The following is a 13,002-nucleotide window of genomic DNA, read 5'->3' as shown; positions in this document are numbered from 1 at the left end:
GTGCCACATTACCAACATGCATTTGCAACAAAGTCTGAGCGGTTACATAAACGTGGATTGTTATCTATTAGTGCTGACATTTTAGTCCTCTACCTAACAATCGCCTCTTTGCAAATTCAGGACAGCACTGAGACTGAAATGTCAGGTTCAGCGTGTCTTAACTGTACCAGCATCAAACCGCCTGCTGGTGTAATGCAGTCAGCACGGTACATGACACTAGGCTGCCTAATGATGGAACAGCTAGCCAACACTAGCAGCTAAATGCTTGTGACATATCACAGCATGGTCACTGTTACAGAGAGAATGTATCAGATACCTCTTCTAGATCACACTCTACACTAGATTACATTTAAGATTATTTTAGGTTTTAATGCTATGGAAGGTTTTCTTGGGATAAAAACTGAATGGACATAAACGTTGCACATTTGTTTCAGTTCTGCCCAAATAAAGGTCATATTTTCAGCTCAGGTATATCTGGTAATGATTTCATCAGCTTCATAAGAATTTAACACTTTTTCATCTGCCTTCCTCGATCTTCTTCCAAACCCTGAGATTATATGGAAAAAACACCCATGCAACTACACACACTGTAGATACCATTTACATTTCTTTTGATGTCACTGTATCACTTTCCTTTATCTCCTGTACAGCTGATCAATTATGAATTTTCTTTTTAAAAGTGAGCATGTTTAAATAACTCCACATAAGGAATATCTAAAATTTGTGGAAAATGATAATGCCTGCAGGCAGAGTTGCATACAGTAACTATTCCATTCTGCTCTGCATCTGTGTGTGTACATGTTTGTGCAGAAATGAAGCAAATTAGGGATTTAGTCTCTTTTGTGGAAATAAAAACAAGGCAAAGATCAATGTTTCCCTTTGACATGAAACACGATGGTCTCTGGGCTAAAACGCCCCAAAAAACATCTGTTTTTGTCTTTCTCGTACATGCCTCACACACACACACACGTCCCTCTACATTTTCCTCTCTCACATGAGATGAAGCAATCACACACATTAATATCCCCATTACCTCCAGCATTTCTTCTTGATAATGTTTCCTAGAATGATTTCGGCCCTGCAAGGCAACATAAATGAAGCGGGGTTATTAAACTGCAGTTTGAAATCATAAACATTTCCTCCACAATATCAAAGTAGTTCATTATCACAAACAGACCCCCAGTTCAAACCTGTTTGTTTGTCTTGAATGGCAGCTAAATGATGCAATGAAAAAGTCTTCGAAAACTCATTATGATTCCTGTAAATATGTTGGTGTGGTTTTGAATTGCAGAAACATTTTTACAGTTATATAGTGATATATTCTGCTCGCATTTACATTGTTAGAGGTAAACAGCTCTGTAGTGGTCCAAATAGACTGCTTAAATTGTAACCGTCACTTTCCTGTTCCTAAATAAAAACTGGTTGAAATATTTTAGGATGCAAAGGTGTTCTACAGTTTTCCCCTGATGTCTGTATGACATTTGGAAGTTTTTTTTTTACTGATTTTTGTTTGTGTTTGATTAGCTACCAGCAGGTTGGACAAGAAAATCCAAAACAATCTATTACTCTGACATGAACCTGAACTTTTGTGTGATTCTCTTCATATTTCAACAATATCCAGGGATGCAACAGCAAGGATTATTGGCCTTACTCTTCTTTTTTCCCCTTTGGCCCAGGCTATCTCATCCAGTTTCAAATACAGAGCATGTCTTACCCATGCCATGGCAGACTGTACGTATCCTGTCTGAACATCAACTACATTAATGAATATTTATAAGCTGCATGACAGATCTGCTCACGAAATTTGGAGAGCACGCTGTAAGCAGCCTGTATGAAGCCTTGATGCTAAACATGGATGATAGAAGCCCATCAGACTAAAAACTTGGACAGCCTGTTGTGGGCTCGACTGAGCTGCACACAAACATTAGGGTTTAAATGACACCCACCTGCCGCCTGCGTAGACCTCAGCTGTGTCGAACAAGTTGACTCCACTCTCATAGGCAATAGTCATTAGCTGCTCTGCAACCTGGCAAGAGGTCAGAGACAAAGAGAATTGACAAACAGAGGCCATTGTGCACAATTTATCATTCATTTCTATTTTATTAAAGATGAAAATCTCCCTTTTCTGGCACTTCCTGGTAGAATCAGAGCGCTGTGATATTCTGTCATGTCAATATCTTTAATAGAAATCTTCATGTTTCTGCCACTGCAGTGTCTCAGAGTTTACCAAAGCCACCGTAAAAGGGAAAAAAAAAGCATGACACACCATCAAAGCAGTGCAGCTTCATATTTTATTTAAATATCATTGCTGACGCATTTCAGCCAAAGGCCTCCCTCAGAGCAGGAGTATTATCACTGCAAGCCGTTTTTTTTATACAAGACACTGACGCAATTCAGTAGAACAGACACAAAATACCACTCGATCTCAACAGCAAATCAACAATATACAATCTGTGAAGGGGAACAAGAATACAACTACAGTGTCAATAATCAAGATACTTCTCAAACAAAAAAATGACCGGCAGTTTTTTAGAAAAGCTGGTATCACGGCTCTGGAACACACAGGTCCCAGAGGAAATTACAACTGGTCAGTCAGTACAATAAAACCACTGACAGGTAAAATGAATAGCATTGATCATCTTGTTACAGTGCAATGCTTAACTGGGAAACACTGGGTCCTAGCATTCATGTGGCTGTTACTTTGACTTGTGTCACACAATTAAACATTACTACAGATCAATCACATCATGGCAACAGCACTTCCCAACCACAGTCACCTCTCACCAGCAGTACAATGTGCCAAACCACCCCACAAAAACTGCTCAGGATTTGTTCGAGAAGCACAACCAAGAGCCCAAGGTGTTGATTTGCCCTACAAACTCCCCAGATATCGGCGTAATCAAGCATCAAAGCGCACATAAGAACCAACAGACACTACAAGACACCCCGAAAGGTCCAACCCCAGTGGCTCCGAGCTGCTTTTGGCAGTATGACCTGCAGTTAGCTTTACTCTTAAGGCTTCTCTAAGGTTCTAAGTTTCCAGTCGTAGTATTCAGAGTTTTACTACTGGCAGTCAGATAGCTTTGCAAACCACCTCTGCCTTGAATCTGTGTAAACTGTTACTTCAAAAAGTTCATGGCTTCATCACAAAACATCACAGGAAAAAGACTGTTTTTGCATTATTTTTCAACATCATCTCTTTTTGTAACTTGAATGCAGCTGGTCCACTGATGTTCAACCTTCAACAAAGAAGGTCACATCTTGAGCCTCCAGATACTGAACAGCATGCATGACATCATCATCACCCTGAATACAGTCGTACTACAGTGCAGTACAATAGTACACAAGTGGAAACAGTTCAAAACCACATGTGACTTGCTTCTGTCACCTGGGCTGTGTGGACGACTCATTGTCCTAAACAGCAGCCAGTTCGAAGCGTTTGTCTCCTTTATTCTTCCGTTGCTTTAAACAGTTGAGTTTTTGTGGACAGTGATAAGGCTTTATAGTAGTCAGGTATAACCCAAAACAGGAGTTGTGCCCCTCTTTCCTACTAACTTTTTGAAGCACCTTTGTTTGTCTTCTTGCAGAGAACATGTATAGCATTATCCTTATATTTGAACAATGTTAAAAAAAAAAAAATCCTATGATGAAAAACTTACAGTTCTACCTTCATCAGAACATGTGATGGAGCAGATCTGCAGCCCTGTGTGGTTGTACTCTGTTGACATACAGACTTTATTGAACTGGGGGGAATCACAGTGTAATTACCTGTGAAAAATCATTTGACTCCGGGATATACTGCAGTGTCAACTCATTCCTCTTTAGTTAATAAGTACTCATGCTTTATATAAGTGTGTGTGGGCGTGCGGCATGTGTGCAGATATTCCTCCATATTTTTTGCAGATGTGGTGACCATAAATCTTCTGACCGAGATCCAATTTCCCCGTGGTGACTTTCATTACATGGGGACTTTAAGTGAATTTGTCATCATTTCCCTTTGGAGTTTTGTAGTGACAGAAGGGTGTGCGATGCCGTGCGTTTGTGGTGCTTTTTAGTGTTCACATGTGCACACGGAATGTGTTTGTCTGCATTTTTGCATGCACCTACAAATGTGTGCGCAGTAGGTGGGAGCGTGCGTGTTGCTGTTTCGGTGGTGGCAGACAGCGGAGGTGTTGTTTCTAGAAGAATTAGATAATCTCTCTTCTGAGAATCCGTCTCAACCTTCCTCAACCTTCCCTCTGCAACCAGCCCAAACTGGGTGGCAATCCAAGCCTACGTGTTATTATGTTACAGTGACAGGAAACTTTATTCTATGAGCATTTTTCACTTCCCGCTAAGACACAGTGAAAGTCTAACACTTGACTTGATAGAGGAGGACAATATAACTGAGTATAACAAATACTGATGTAAAATAAAAAAGAAATTAAATGGAAGAAAAAGATTTTGAAAAAGACAATAAGTAAAAGTCAATAAAATAAGTGTAACAACTTGGCATAAAATGTTATTGCAGCCAGAGAGCAGCTCTCGTTTGAGGTTGTAGCTTGGAGCCACACCTGAGTATTATCTGTAATATTTGAAAATCAATTTTGAAGCTTAACAGGCAGTCCCTGAAGACATACTTGTATAGAGGTAATATAATATCATCTGTTAGCTACAGAAGTGGTTGCCCTTACTAGATGAAATGTCAGCTTAAAATTGCATATCTTCACATTTAGCAGAAAGTAAAAAGTTGCGTAAAGTCATAAAGAGAAGAGAGAGCCGTAATCTACCAACATAACGGCGATCTTTTAGCCAAAATTGAAGAAAACTACAGTGCACCAGATCAGAGTTACTTTGTAAGGCTGTAGTATGATTCTGTAGTCAGAACCAGCTGGAGGTGTCTCTTACTCAAAGATGTTCCGGCAGTGGTTCTGAGCGGCAGAAAAAGAGATACAAGTGGTTGAGAAGTTGTGTTTTGATGCGTGTAATCATATCACAACTGTTTCTCTTCCAGGACCAATTCTGACATTTTGGTGCAGGGTATCCTATTTTAAAAAGGCAATCCTATACCTACAGTTTTTACTGCATGAGCTCTATTTTCTACCATTTTAAATCTGTAAACTGCTATGTGTGGAAATCTTTAGAAGGATTATTATGGACGTTGAACAGTGAAGTGCAGCAGGAGGCCTGAAAGAAAATATCTTATATAATGATATGGACAAAGAAACAAATGTACACTGCACAGAGATATAAATGCAGCATGCAAACTGTGTTTTCTGACTTTAAGACAGTGTTAAAATCTCCATTTCTATCGTTATCGGGATTACATTTAGCCAGTTGGGCAGAAAAACTTTTTGATTTACAATTCAGCTGCAGTTAGTCTTCACTCCTATCAAGTGTGGCTTTATAAAGACAATATTGAGAGCGTGACTACAGCTATAAAAGGCCACTTTATAATGCAGCTGTATTCAAATGACACAATGTCACAAATGACAAGAAAAAAGTCTGAGAATGTGCCGTTGGTATGCTGGCATGTCAGTTAGCGCTGTAGTCAGGCACTTGAATGTCCACAACTCCACCATTTGTCATCTGAGAAATCACTTCAGACAGTGTTGTACTACAAACAACCTGCCACACATTGCTGTGGATAGACGTGTCTGACAATGTGATCCTGTCACCAATAATGTCCATCAACTTCACCCAGCCCTTCAGGAAGAGTTGCACAACATCCCACAACTGGCATTGTCATCAATTACTCTTTGTGTTGCATATGTGGGAGTTAGTACTGACTTGTGATTTCTGGCCTATGAAGACACTCTGAATCTGCAAATTATTTCCAATATAGTGCATACTTGTTTGTGTCATAACATCCATTCTGTCAACAACATACTTAAATATTCCATGCTGCATATATAGTATGAATCCAGCATGTAAGGACTGACCACTACAAATTCATTCAACTATTTATCATCTACCTCTGCCACTTTAACTAAATAGCTGATATTAAATGCTCTCCCAGCTCGCTATAATCAGTACTTTCTCAGAATCCATTCATATTAAGAACTACATCATTATCGGATGCTAATGTGCTGCTTTCAGAGAAGGTTCAACAGAGGCAGGAAAGTTACGGATGGAAAGAATGGTGACCACATTTCAAAATGGCTCATTCAGTCTCTGAACGCTGGACTGCCATTAAGACAAACACAGCAGAATGAAAAGATGGAGCCAGATAATGGAGAGGTGACAGAAAGGAGGGCGAGCCCGGGAGAAAAAGATATGTGAAAGAGGGACGATGGAGGAAAATGAATAGCGTGTTCTTTCCTTAACTGGTCTCTGCTGAGTGTGGACAGGAAAAAAACTTGTTAGGGGCACTGGAGGGTGATTTTCAATAAAAATGAATGAATGGCCGCCTAACAGATTTCTCGGCGACGTAAGAAAATGGATGAAGGATAAAGGAACTAGTTACTGAGACACTGCGAGATGGATGAAATAAATGAAAAGTGGGGAGAGCTTAAGAAGGAGCTCAGTGGGTAATAAATGTTTTGGAGGTAAGGTGAGCGAAATGCAGAAGAGTGTTTCAAGGACGGATTAAGAGACAGACAGTTGCAGGCAGAAAGCTGAGACAAGGGCGATAGTGGCTTTTTAAAGGGTGACTGGCCGTAGGTGACTGCTCATTCATGATGAGTACACTGAACGATGAGTATACATGGGAAACTGAAAGGCCAATCACTGTCAAAAAGAGCTTCAAGTGACGTTTGCAAGGTCAGAAAGTTTGCGTTGGTAATGAATCATTGCTGCTTGCTCACATTTGAGGATTTCTGACTTCTGGATGTTGTGGAGTGACTGAAAGTGACAGATGGCCTTTCAAGAGTGGTTCATGTCTTGAAAGATGGGCGAAGACAACCATATACATAGAGCACACGCAGCTCTATCCACACATATAGACAAACACTGAGTCACTGCGAAGTTCCAGAAACACCTGGGTGGCTATGCTTCAGGCTCCTTGTTTTGTCTTCTGGGGTACAAAGGATGGAAGAGACATAATGAGAAAAAACACTTTCGTCTCTCACAACCCCAGAATCAAGGCCACAGTAGCCACCCACATGCAACCCACACAACCTTGAGAAAGGATTTCATGACTGCTCTGCTTCCTCCCCTCCAAACTTACTACATCAAAGCTGACATCGACAGGAGACATTTTCTTTAAATTCCCTTTTATGATGTAGCAGTCCACTTTTGCCCTTTGTGAATGAGTAAGCAATATCAAGTGGCTTACCCACAGACTTAAGAGAACTTTCAGACTGGGAATGTCAAGACAAGAATGCAGAGAAACTAACTTTACAGCACTTTGATAAGACAAACTTGTTGCACACTGTTACTAATGGCTTTACATGAGACGCATTCATGATTTATTATTGATTCTTGACTGCCAATGCTTGTAAATAATAACTTGTTTGTAAAATACTTCTTATAAATCTTACCAAATAAAAATAGAAGGACGCCATTACTTTTCTGTGTTCAGTGTTTTCATGTGCGTGTATTTGTGCAGCTCTCACATGGGTTTTATGTTGTATCTGTGTTTGTGTGCCAGAGTTGTTGTTCGTTTATTAATGAGGGCAGGGACACTGATCTCTGCTGAGGACATTAGTATATTTAGGGCACATTTGACAACAACGACATTGAACAGGGCAGCAGGGGATTTTTTAACCCAGTAGCACTGCATGTGATGTGATGGTTGGACTAGCTGCTGTTGTGGAAACGCTCAGGGTCTCGTGTGCACCGGGACCCTCTGTCTGTTGCACCAGCTTCTTTTTCTGGTTATTTTCAATGGCCAGAGCGTGCTATTGTGCGTCTCTACTGAGAGCTTAAACATTATCTTCAGCACTGAGTCAACAATGCAATATGTAAACCAGATTTTGCGTGAGCCAGCCAGCAGCTCCCATGTGGATCTCAGCTGTTCAAGTCCCCAGCCTGAAGTGTCTGAGCGATACCAGTGACATTGAACCGAGGGCATCCGAAATAATGGTGGGGAAAAAGGGTGCTAAGCTTTGAGGGGACCATGTGAGCTGATGACACCAAGCCCCAAAGGGGAGAGAAATAATACTGTTGCATAAGCTTACTGTTCCCCTGCCCCTCCTCTGCTCTCTTTTGTCACTTTAAGTGTGTGCATATATGTGTGATGACCGAGCCCAAGACCCCAGCAGCAACATCAGAGCATATACAGTCCTTCGGCATAAAGATACAAAGGACCCTGAGTACACACACATACATATGATGTGATATGCCTCAGTATGTCCTTTATTCTGTTCTATATGGTATAAAATGTGATGGCTATGATATTTATCTTCAAAAAATGCACAAAGACACGTTCCCTGTTTCAATTCGCTATTAAGAAAAGTGATAAAGCCATAATAAAAGCTTCAAATGTGGACTAATTGAGCTTTTAGGTAATAGAACTTCCCCAGAAGACTAAATGTGTTTTGTGATCAAGGTTAACTGCGACGTCACTCAGACAAAATGGTGATAGATGTCCCACAGTAACACTGCTTTAGTTCATTTATCACTTTATCCCCACAAACTGTAGAAGCTGCACAAGTTTTAAAAACAATTATTCAAATGAAAAAGCCACTACTACGTTGTCGCTCCTTTCTATTTGACATCTTATGACACTTTCACATCCTTCACCATCAAGATAAAATCAGGCTGCATGAACAGAAAATAAACAGAAAAAAACAGATAGTTGTGCATCTTCTCCATGTCACTGAAAAGTTATGCCCTTATTTATTTTGCAAACACTGTGACAAATGAGACTGCATTGCTTTTTTAAACAAGTAATTAAACAAGGGGACACAGAAATGACTATGGATGGCCACTCTTCATCTAATGCTGCCAACTTTTCTTGGCCTGCAGGCTTCCGGACCTTTTTTTTTCATTTTCAAAGGTCATTTAGTTTTGAATTTAGCAACATTTTTGGTGGCAATTTTTGCTGTACAGGGCTACGCTGTCCACAAATAAGATCTATAGATTCTTTACTCTGCATGTCTGGTTATGATAAGTTCGTTTCAAAATGGCTTATTCTGTCTTAATGACAGTCCAGCGCTCAGAGACTAACAGAGCGGAATGAAAAGATGGAGCCAGATAATGGAGAGGCAATTTTGGGAGAAAAAGATATGTGAAAGAGGGATGACGGAGGAAAATGAACAGCGTGTTCTTTCCTTGACTGGTCTCTGCTGAGTGCGGACGGGGAAAAAACTTGTTTGGTGGCACTGGAGGGTGATTTTCAATAAAATGAATGAATGGCCGCCTAACAGATTTTTTTGTTTTTGTATTAGTGAGTTTGGATCAATGTCGTTTTAAATATACGAGATTGACAGAAAGTTCAGGACAACCTTGAATGCAAAAGTTGTCATATAATCAAATGGTAACAAACAGTAGTGAAAGGCACCTTGCCTAAGGTGTTCCATCTTCTCAGGGTGTTGTAGGTCTTCTCTATTAACTGGAGAGTTTAATGTTATTGGAACATTACAATTTCAAACAGCTATCACTGTGTGTGTTGAGAACAAGCCCATAAAAATGCATTCGGTGTTCATGTACACCCACTGCAGCTCACCGGCCATTCAATAACACATCAAATCAATAAAACAATGACCAGAGTGCATTGAAGTCAAATAAACATGTTGAATGAAAGAAAATGTTTCATACCTCGTCTGTTATCTGTCCCCCAAATGTCACCCACGTACCTGGAGGGGAGAGAGAGACACAAAAATTTCATCATTATGGTACATTTCCATCCTGTCAGTCCTTTCTGTCAGTGTCTGTGTGTGTTTGTGTTGTTTGACATCATGAAGTAAACACAACTAATCCCTGGCTGTGACACCAGTCGAGGGAGGCTGTCAGGTTCCCAGGAGAAAAAATTTCTCCTGTTCAGAGCTGCTCGATATTGAAGGTTCACCTCGTGAGAGCGGATGAAAGGACTTTGTCTCTTTCAGACATGCTCTCTTTTTTGTTAGCGTGACATCATCTGAACATGTCACCGTTGTTTTTGCATTTAAGTTTCAAGGACGATCTTACTTAGTAGCATTTGTGTATCCCCTTCAATACTGCACCACAAGTCTGAATGCATGATGTCACATTAACAGATAGGAGCGCATAAGTGATGAGCAAGAAAGTCTCCCAGGTATCATTTAAATGAATGTTATACAATCCTTCAGTAGAAAACTTGTTTAATACTGATTTAAAGCTATCCATTGTTATATGGACAGTTTGATCAGCTTGCAGCTAGTTTTGAATTCATTTTGTTTGTTAGAAGCTCCCTGAAAGTTGATGTCCACTCTCATGCATTTGGCAAGTATTCCTCATCACTATCACAGGTGTGTCTGAGTGAAGCTGCAAGGAAAGTTCATATAGAAGTGATTTATGTCTCAATAACAGAATGCCATCACTTTACCAACCTAAGGCAGCATTGTTATGTATCATGTATAAAGAGAGCTCATGTCTTCCCTGATGACTATTTGCTATGGCCATGCATATTTATGTTTGTGTCTATCTGCATGTGTACACACACATATGACTATATGTCCCTGATGCCCTGCAAACACTGCTGATAAATAAGACAAAAGGCTGAGCCTCCCCATCCTGAGGAGACACTAAGTCCTCTGAACATTCCCTCAGATGTATGAATGCAGCTTGGCAGAAAATGCTTCCAATTCCAATTGTGTCAAAACAGTTTCAGCTATCTAAAACTCTGCCAGACAGAAAGCCAGGCTTATATACATATATTTATATATAAAGGCTTATATTTGAAATGGAGGTTGGAAAGAGATCTGAATTGCCTGACAAAATATGCAGTTTACATTTGAAATTTGGCAGCAAGTCCAAGGACACTTCCACCACATTCTGTTTCCCAATTTAATGTCAAGGACTGTATCACATGAAACAGCTGAATGATAAACAGTTCTTGGTATTATACTTACAGCAAATCTGAGTTTATGCACCCTGTGCTGACTGAAAGATGGTATATAGGTGGTATTTTTAAGGTAAATGTCAGTTTTTGAGAATTGAAATATTAAGATTATAAAGGCCAATACGCAGTAACTGATACTTCAAGTGTTACACGTAAACTGTTGTTCTGCAGTGATTTCAGACGGTCTCCTGGGACTTTTCAGCAGCAACCTTGAGAAAATCTAACTGTTTTTTAGTCAGTATTATTGTTAATTGTGTCAACATGTCAGCTAATTACATGAGTGTAAATTAAAAGCTTGACTATGTTAATTAGTTAGGTTGATTTTTCAATTAGGGGCTGCACAGTGGAGTAGTGATTAGCACTTTCGCCTTGCAGCAAGAAAATCCCTGGTTCAAATCCTGGCCTGGGCCTGGGATCTTTCTGCATGGAGTTTGCATGTTCTCCCTGTGCATGCGTGGGTTTTCTCCGGGTACTCCGGCTTCCTCCCACAGTCCAAAAATATGCTGAGGTTAATTGATTACTCTAAATTGCCCGTAGGTGTGAATGTGAGTGTGATTGTTTGTCTGTATATGTAGCCCTGCGACAGACTGGCGACCTGTCCAGGGTGTCCCCTGCCTTCACCTGAGTCAGCTGAGATAGGCTCCAGCACCTCCCGCGACCCTAGTGAGGATAAAGCGGTGTATAGAGAATGGATGGATGGATTTTTCAATTAACAGAGAATAGTTGCAGTACTGATTTTGTACAACAGAAGAGTTTGTTGCTCTGAACATCACTTTATTTACATTATATTTACGTATACTTTATTTGTCCTCTTTTGATATATATTGACATTGTAAAAGAACCTACTTTCACACACTGTCCAGTCCTACAGGCTGATATTTATTCTTTAACATAAAACATAAAATGTATGTGATCCGCACATTTTGAATGGATCCCCTACATTTTATGCTGTGTTCTGAGAAAGGCAAATTTTTCAAACTGCATAGCGCTTTGAGGCAGATATGTGATTTGGGGCTACTGACTTCTTTAAAACTTTATCATCGTAGGGTAGAAGAGTCCATCGTCTTTTAACCTTCCTTCTGTGAGTGTTCCTTTAGAATAGTAATGAGGAAAACAATGCAACCTCTCCAGCCAATTAAGCATTACCTTTTTTGGGGAGGATATTTATTAATTCCCTTCAGGTCATAAGACTCTCCATCCCTGTCTTTCTCTCTGTTCACTCTCTCTTTCTCTAATGCCCCAGTGCCCACAATTTCACACCTAATGAACATACAATTCTTCTGCTGACTTTATTGACCCCCGCTACTCAACTGTCTTGAGACAACTGACAACCCTCGGAGACGGCAGGCAATGAAAAAGCACTTAACCATCTGCTCGTTTCAGTAGAGAGGTTCATACAGCAGAGCTCATTATTTCGTACATTGCAATACCATCAACTCCCCTGAGGTTTAACTTACAGATGACACCCCAAGGATCTATTGAATCTGTTGGTGCATAATAATATTATCTTAACTAAATAAGGAGAAGAAAGCTGCTTTCTCCACGTGCATCATCAGCAGAATCATAATCAAAGTTTTTCCAGCAGAGGAAGGGGCAGGCTGATGGTGAAGTCACGGCAATCGCTGATGGAAACAGTTTAGATGTTGTTAATACCAGTAACCATGGAAACTTGAGCAAGCCTCAACAGCACCTGCAGTACAGTTATTGCAGGTCATCTTTATTGTACAGTACATGCATGATGTGCAATACGTGTCCTTATCCACACAGTCATGTAAAGTTTACCAATGTCTGTGTAGAAATGCGTATATTTGGGATTTTTAGGGTCCGAACACCGATGGTGCTGAGGGCCAACGGTGCCAAAGGACCCTATTGAAACCCTAGGGTTTCTTTTTCTTCACTCTTTTGGCAGCTTAAACATACCCCAAAACACATCAAACTTTGCATGCACATCAGGACTGGCAAAAAATTTGATATTTTATGGGAGATTCACCTTCCTGATGAAAAGTTATCAAAATGCTCCACAAAGGTCTTGGGGCGTGGTCATGGGGGCCCCCAAAAAT

General features: G+C 40.3%; 1 protein-coding gene across 2 annotated transcripts in view; it reads right to left on the bottom strand.

Annotated features, from left to right (window-relative positions):
* kcnab1a (potassium voltage-gated channel subfamily A regulatory beta subunit 1a) overlaps positions 1–13,002 on the bottom strand; it is a 136,488-nt gene that overhangs the window by 12,845 nt on the left and 110,641 nt on the right. For both annotated transcript variants that reach the window (XM_051957857.1, XM_051957858.1), the window contains exons 3-5: positions 9,682–9,719; positions 1,947–2,026; positions 1,034–1,078 (exon numbers count right to left, since the gene is read on the bottom strand). In XM_051957857.1, the coding sequence (XP_051813817.1) occupies positions 1,034–1,078; positions 1,947–2,026; positions 9,682–9,719 (163 nt within the window). The remainder of the gene's footprint in view (positions 1–1,033; positions 1,079–1,946; positions 2,027–9,681; positions 9,720–13,002) is intronic.

This window comes from Acanthochromis polyacanthus, chromosome 13, assembly GCF_021347895.1.
Source record: "Acanthochromis polyacanthus isolate Apoly-LR-REF ecotype Palm Island chromosome 13, KAUST_Apoly_ChrSc, whole genome shotgun sequence".
Taxonomy (NCBI): Eukaryota; Metazoa; Chordata; class Actinopteri; family Pomacentridae; genus Acanthochromis; species Acanthochromis polyacanthus.
The sequence above is the reverse complement of the archived record's forward strand: the minus strand, read 5'-3'. Positions and strand labels throughout refer to the sequence as shown.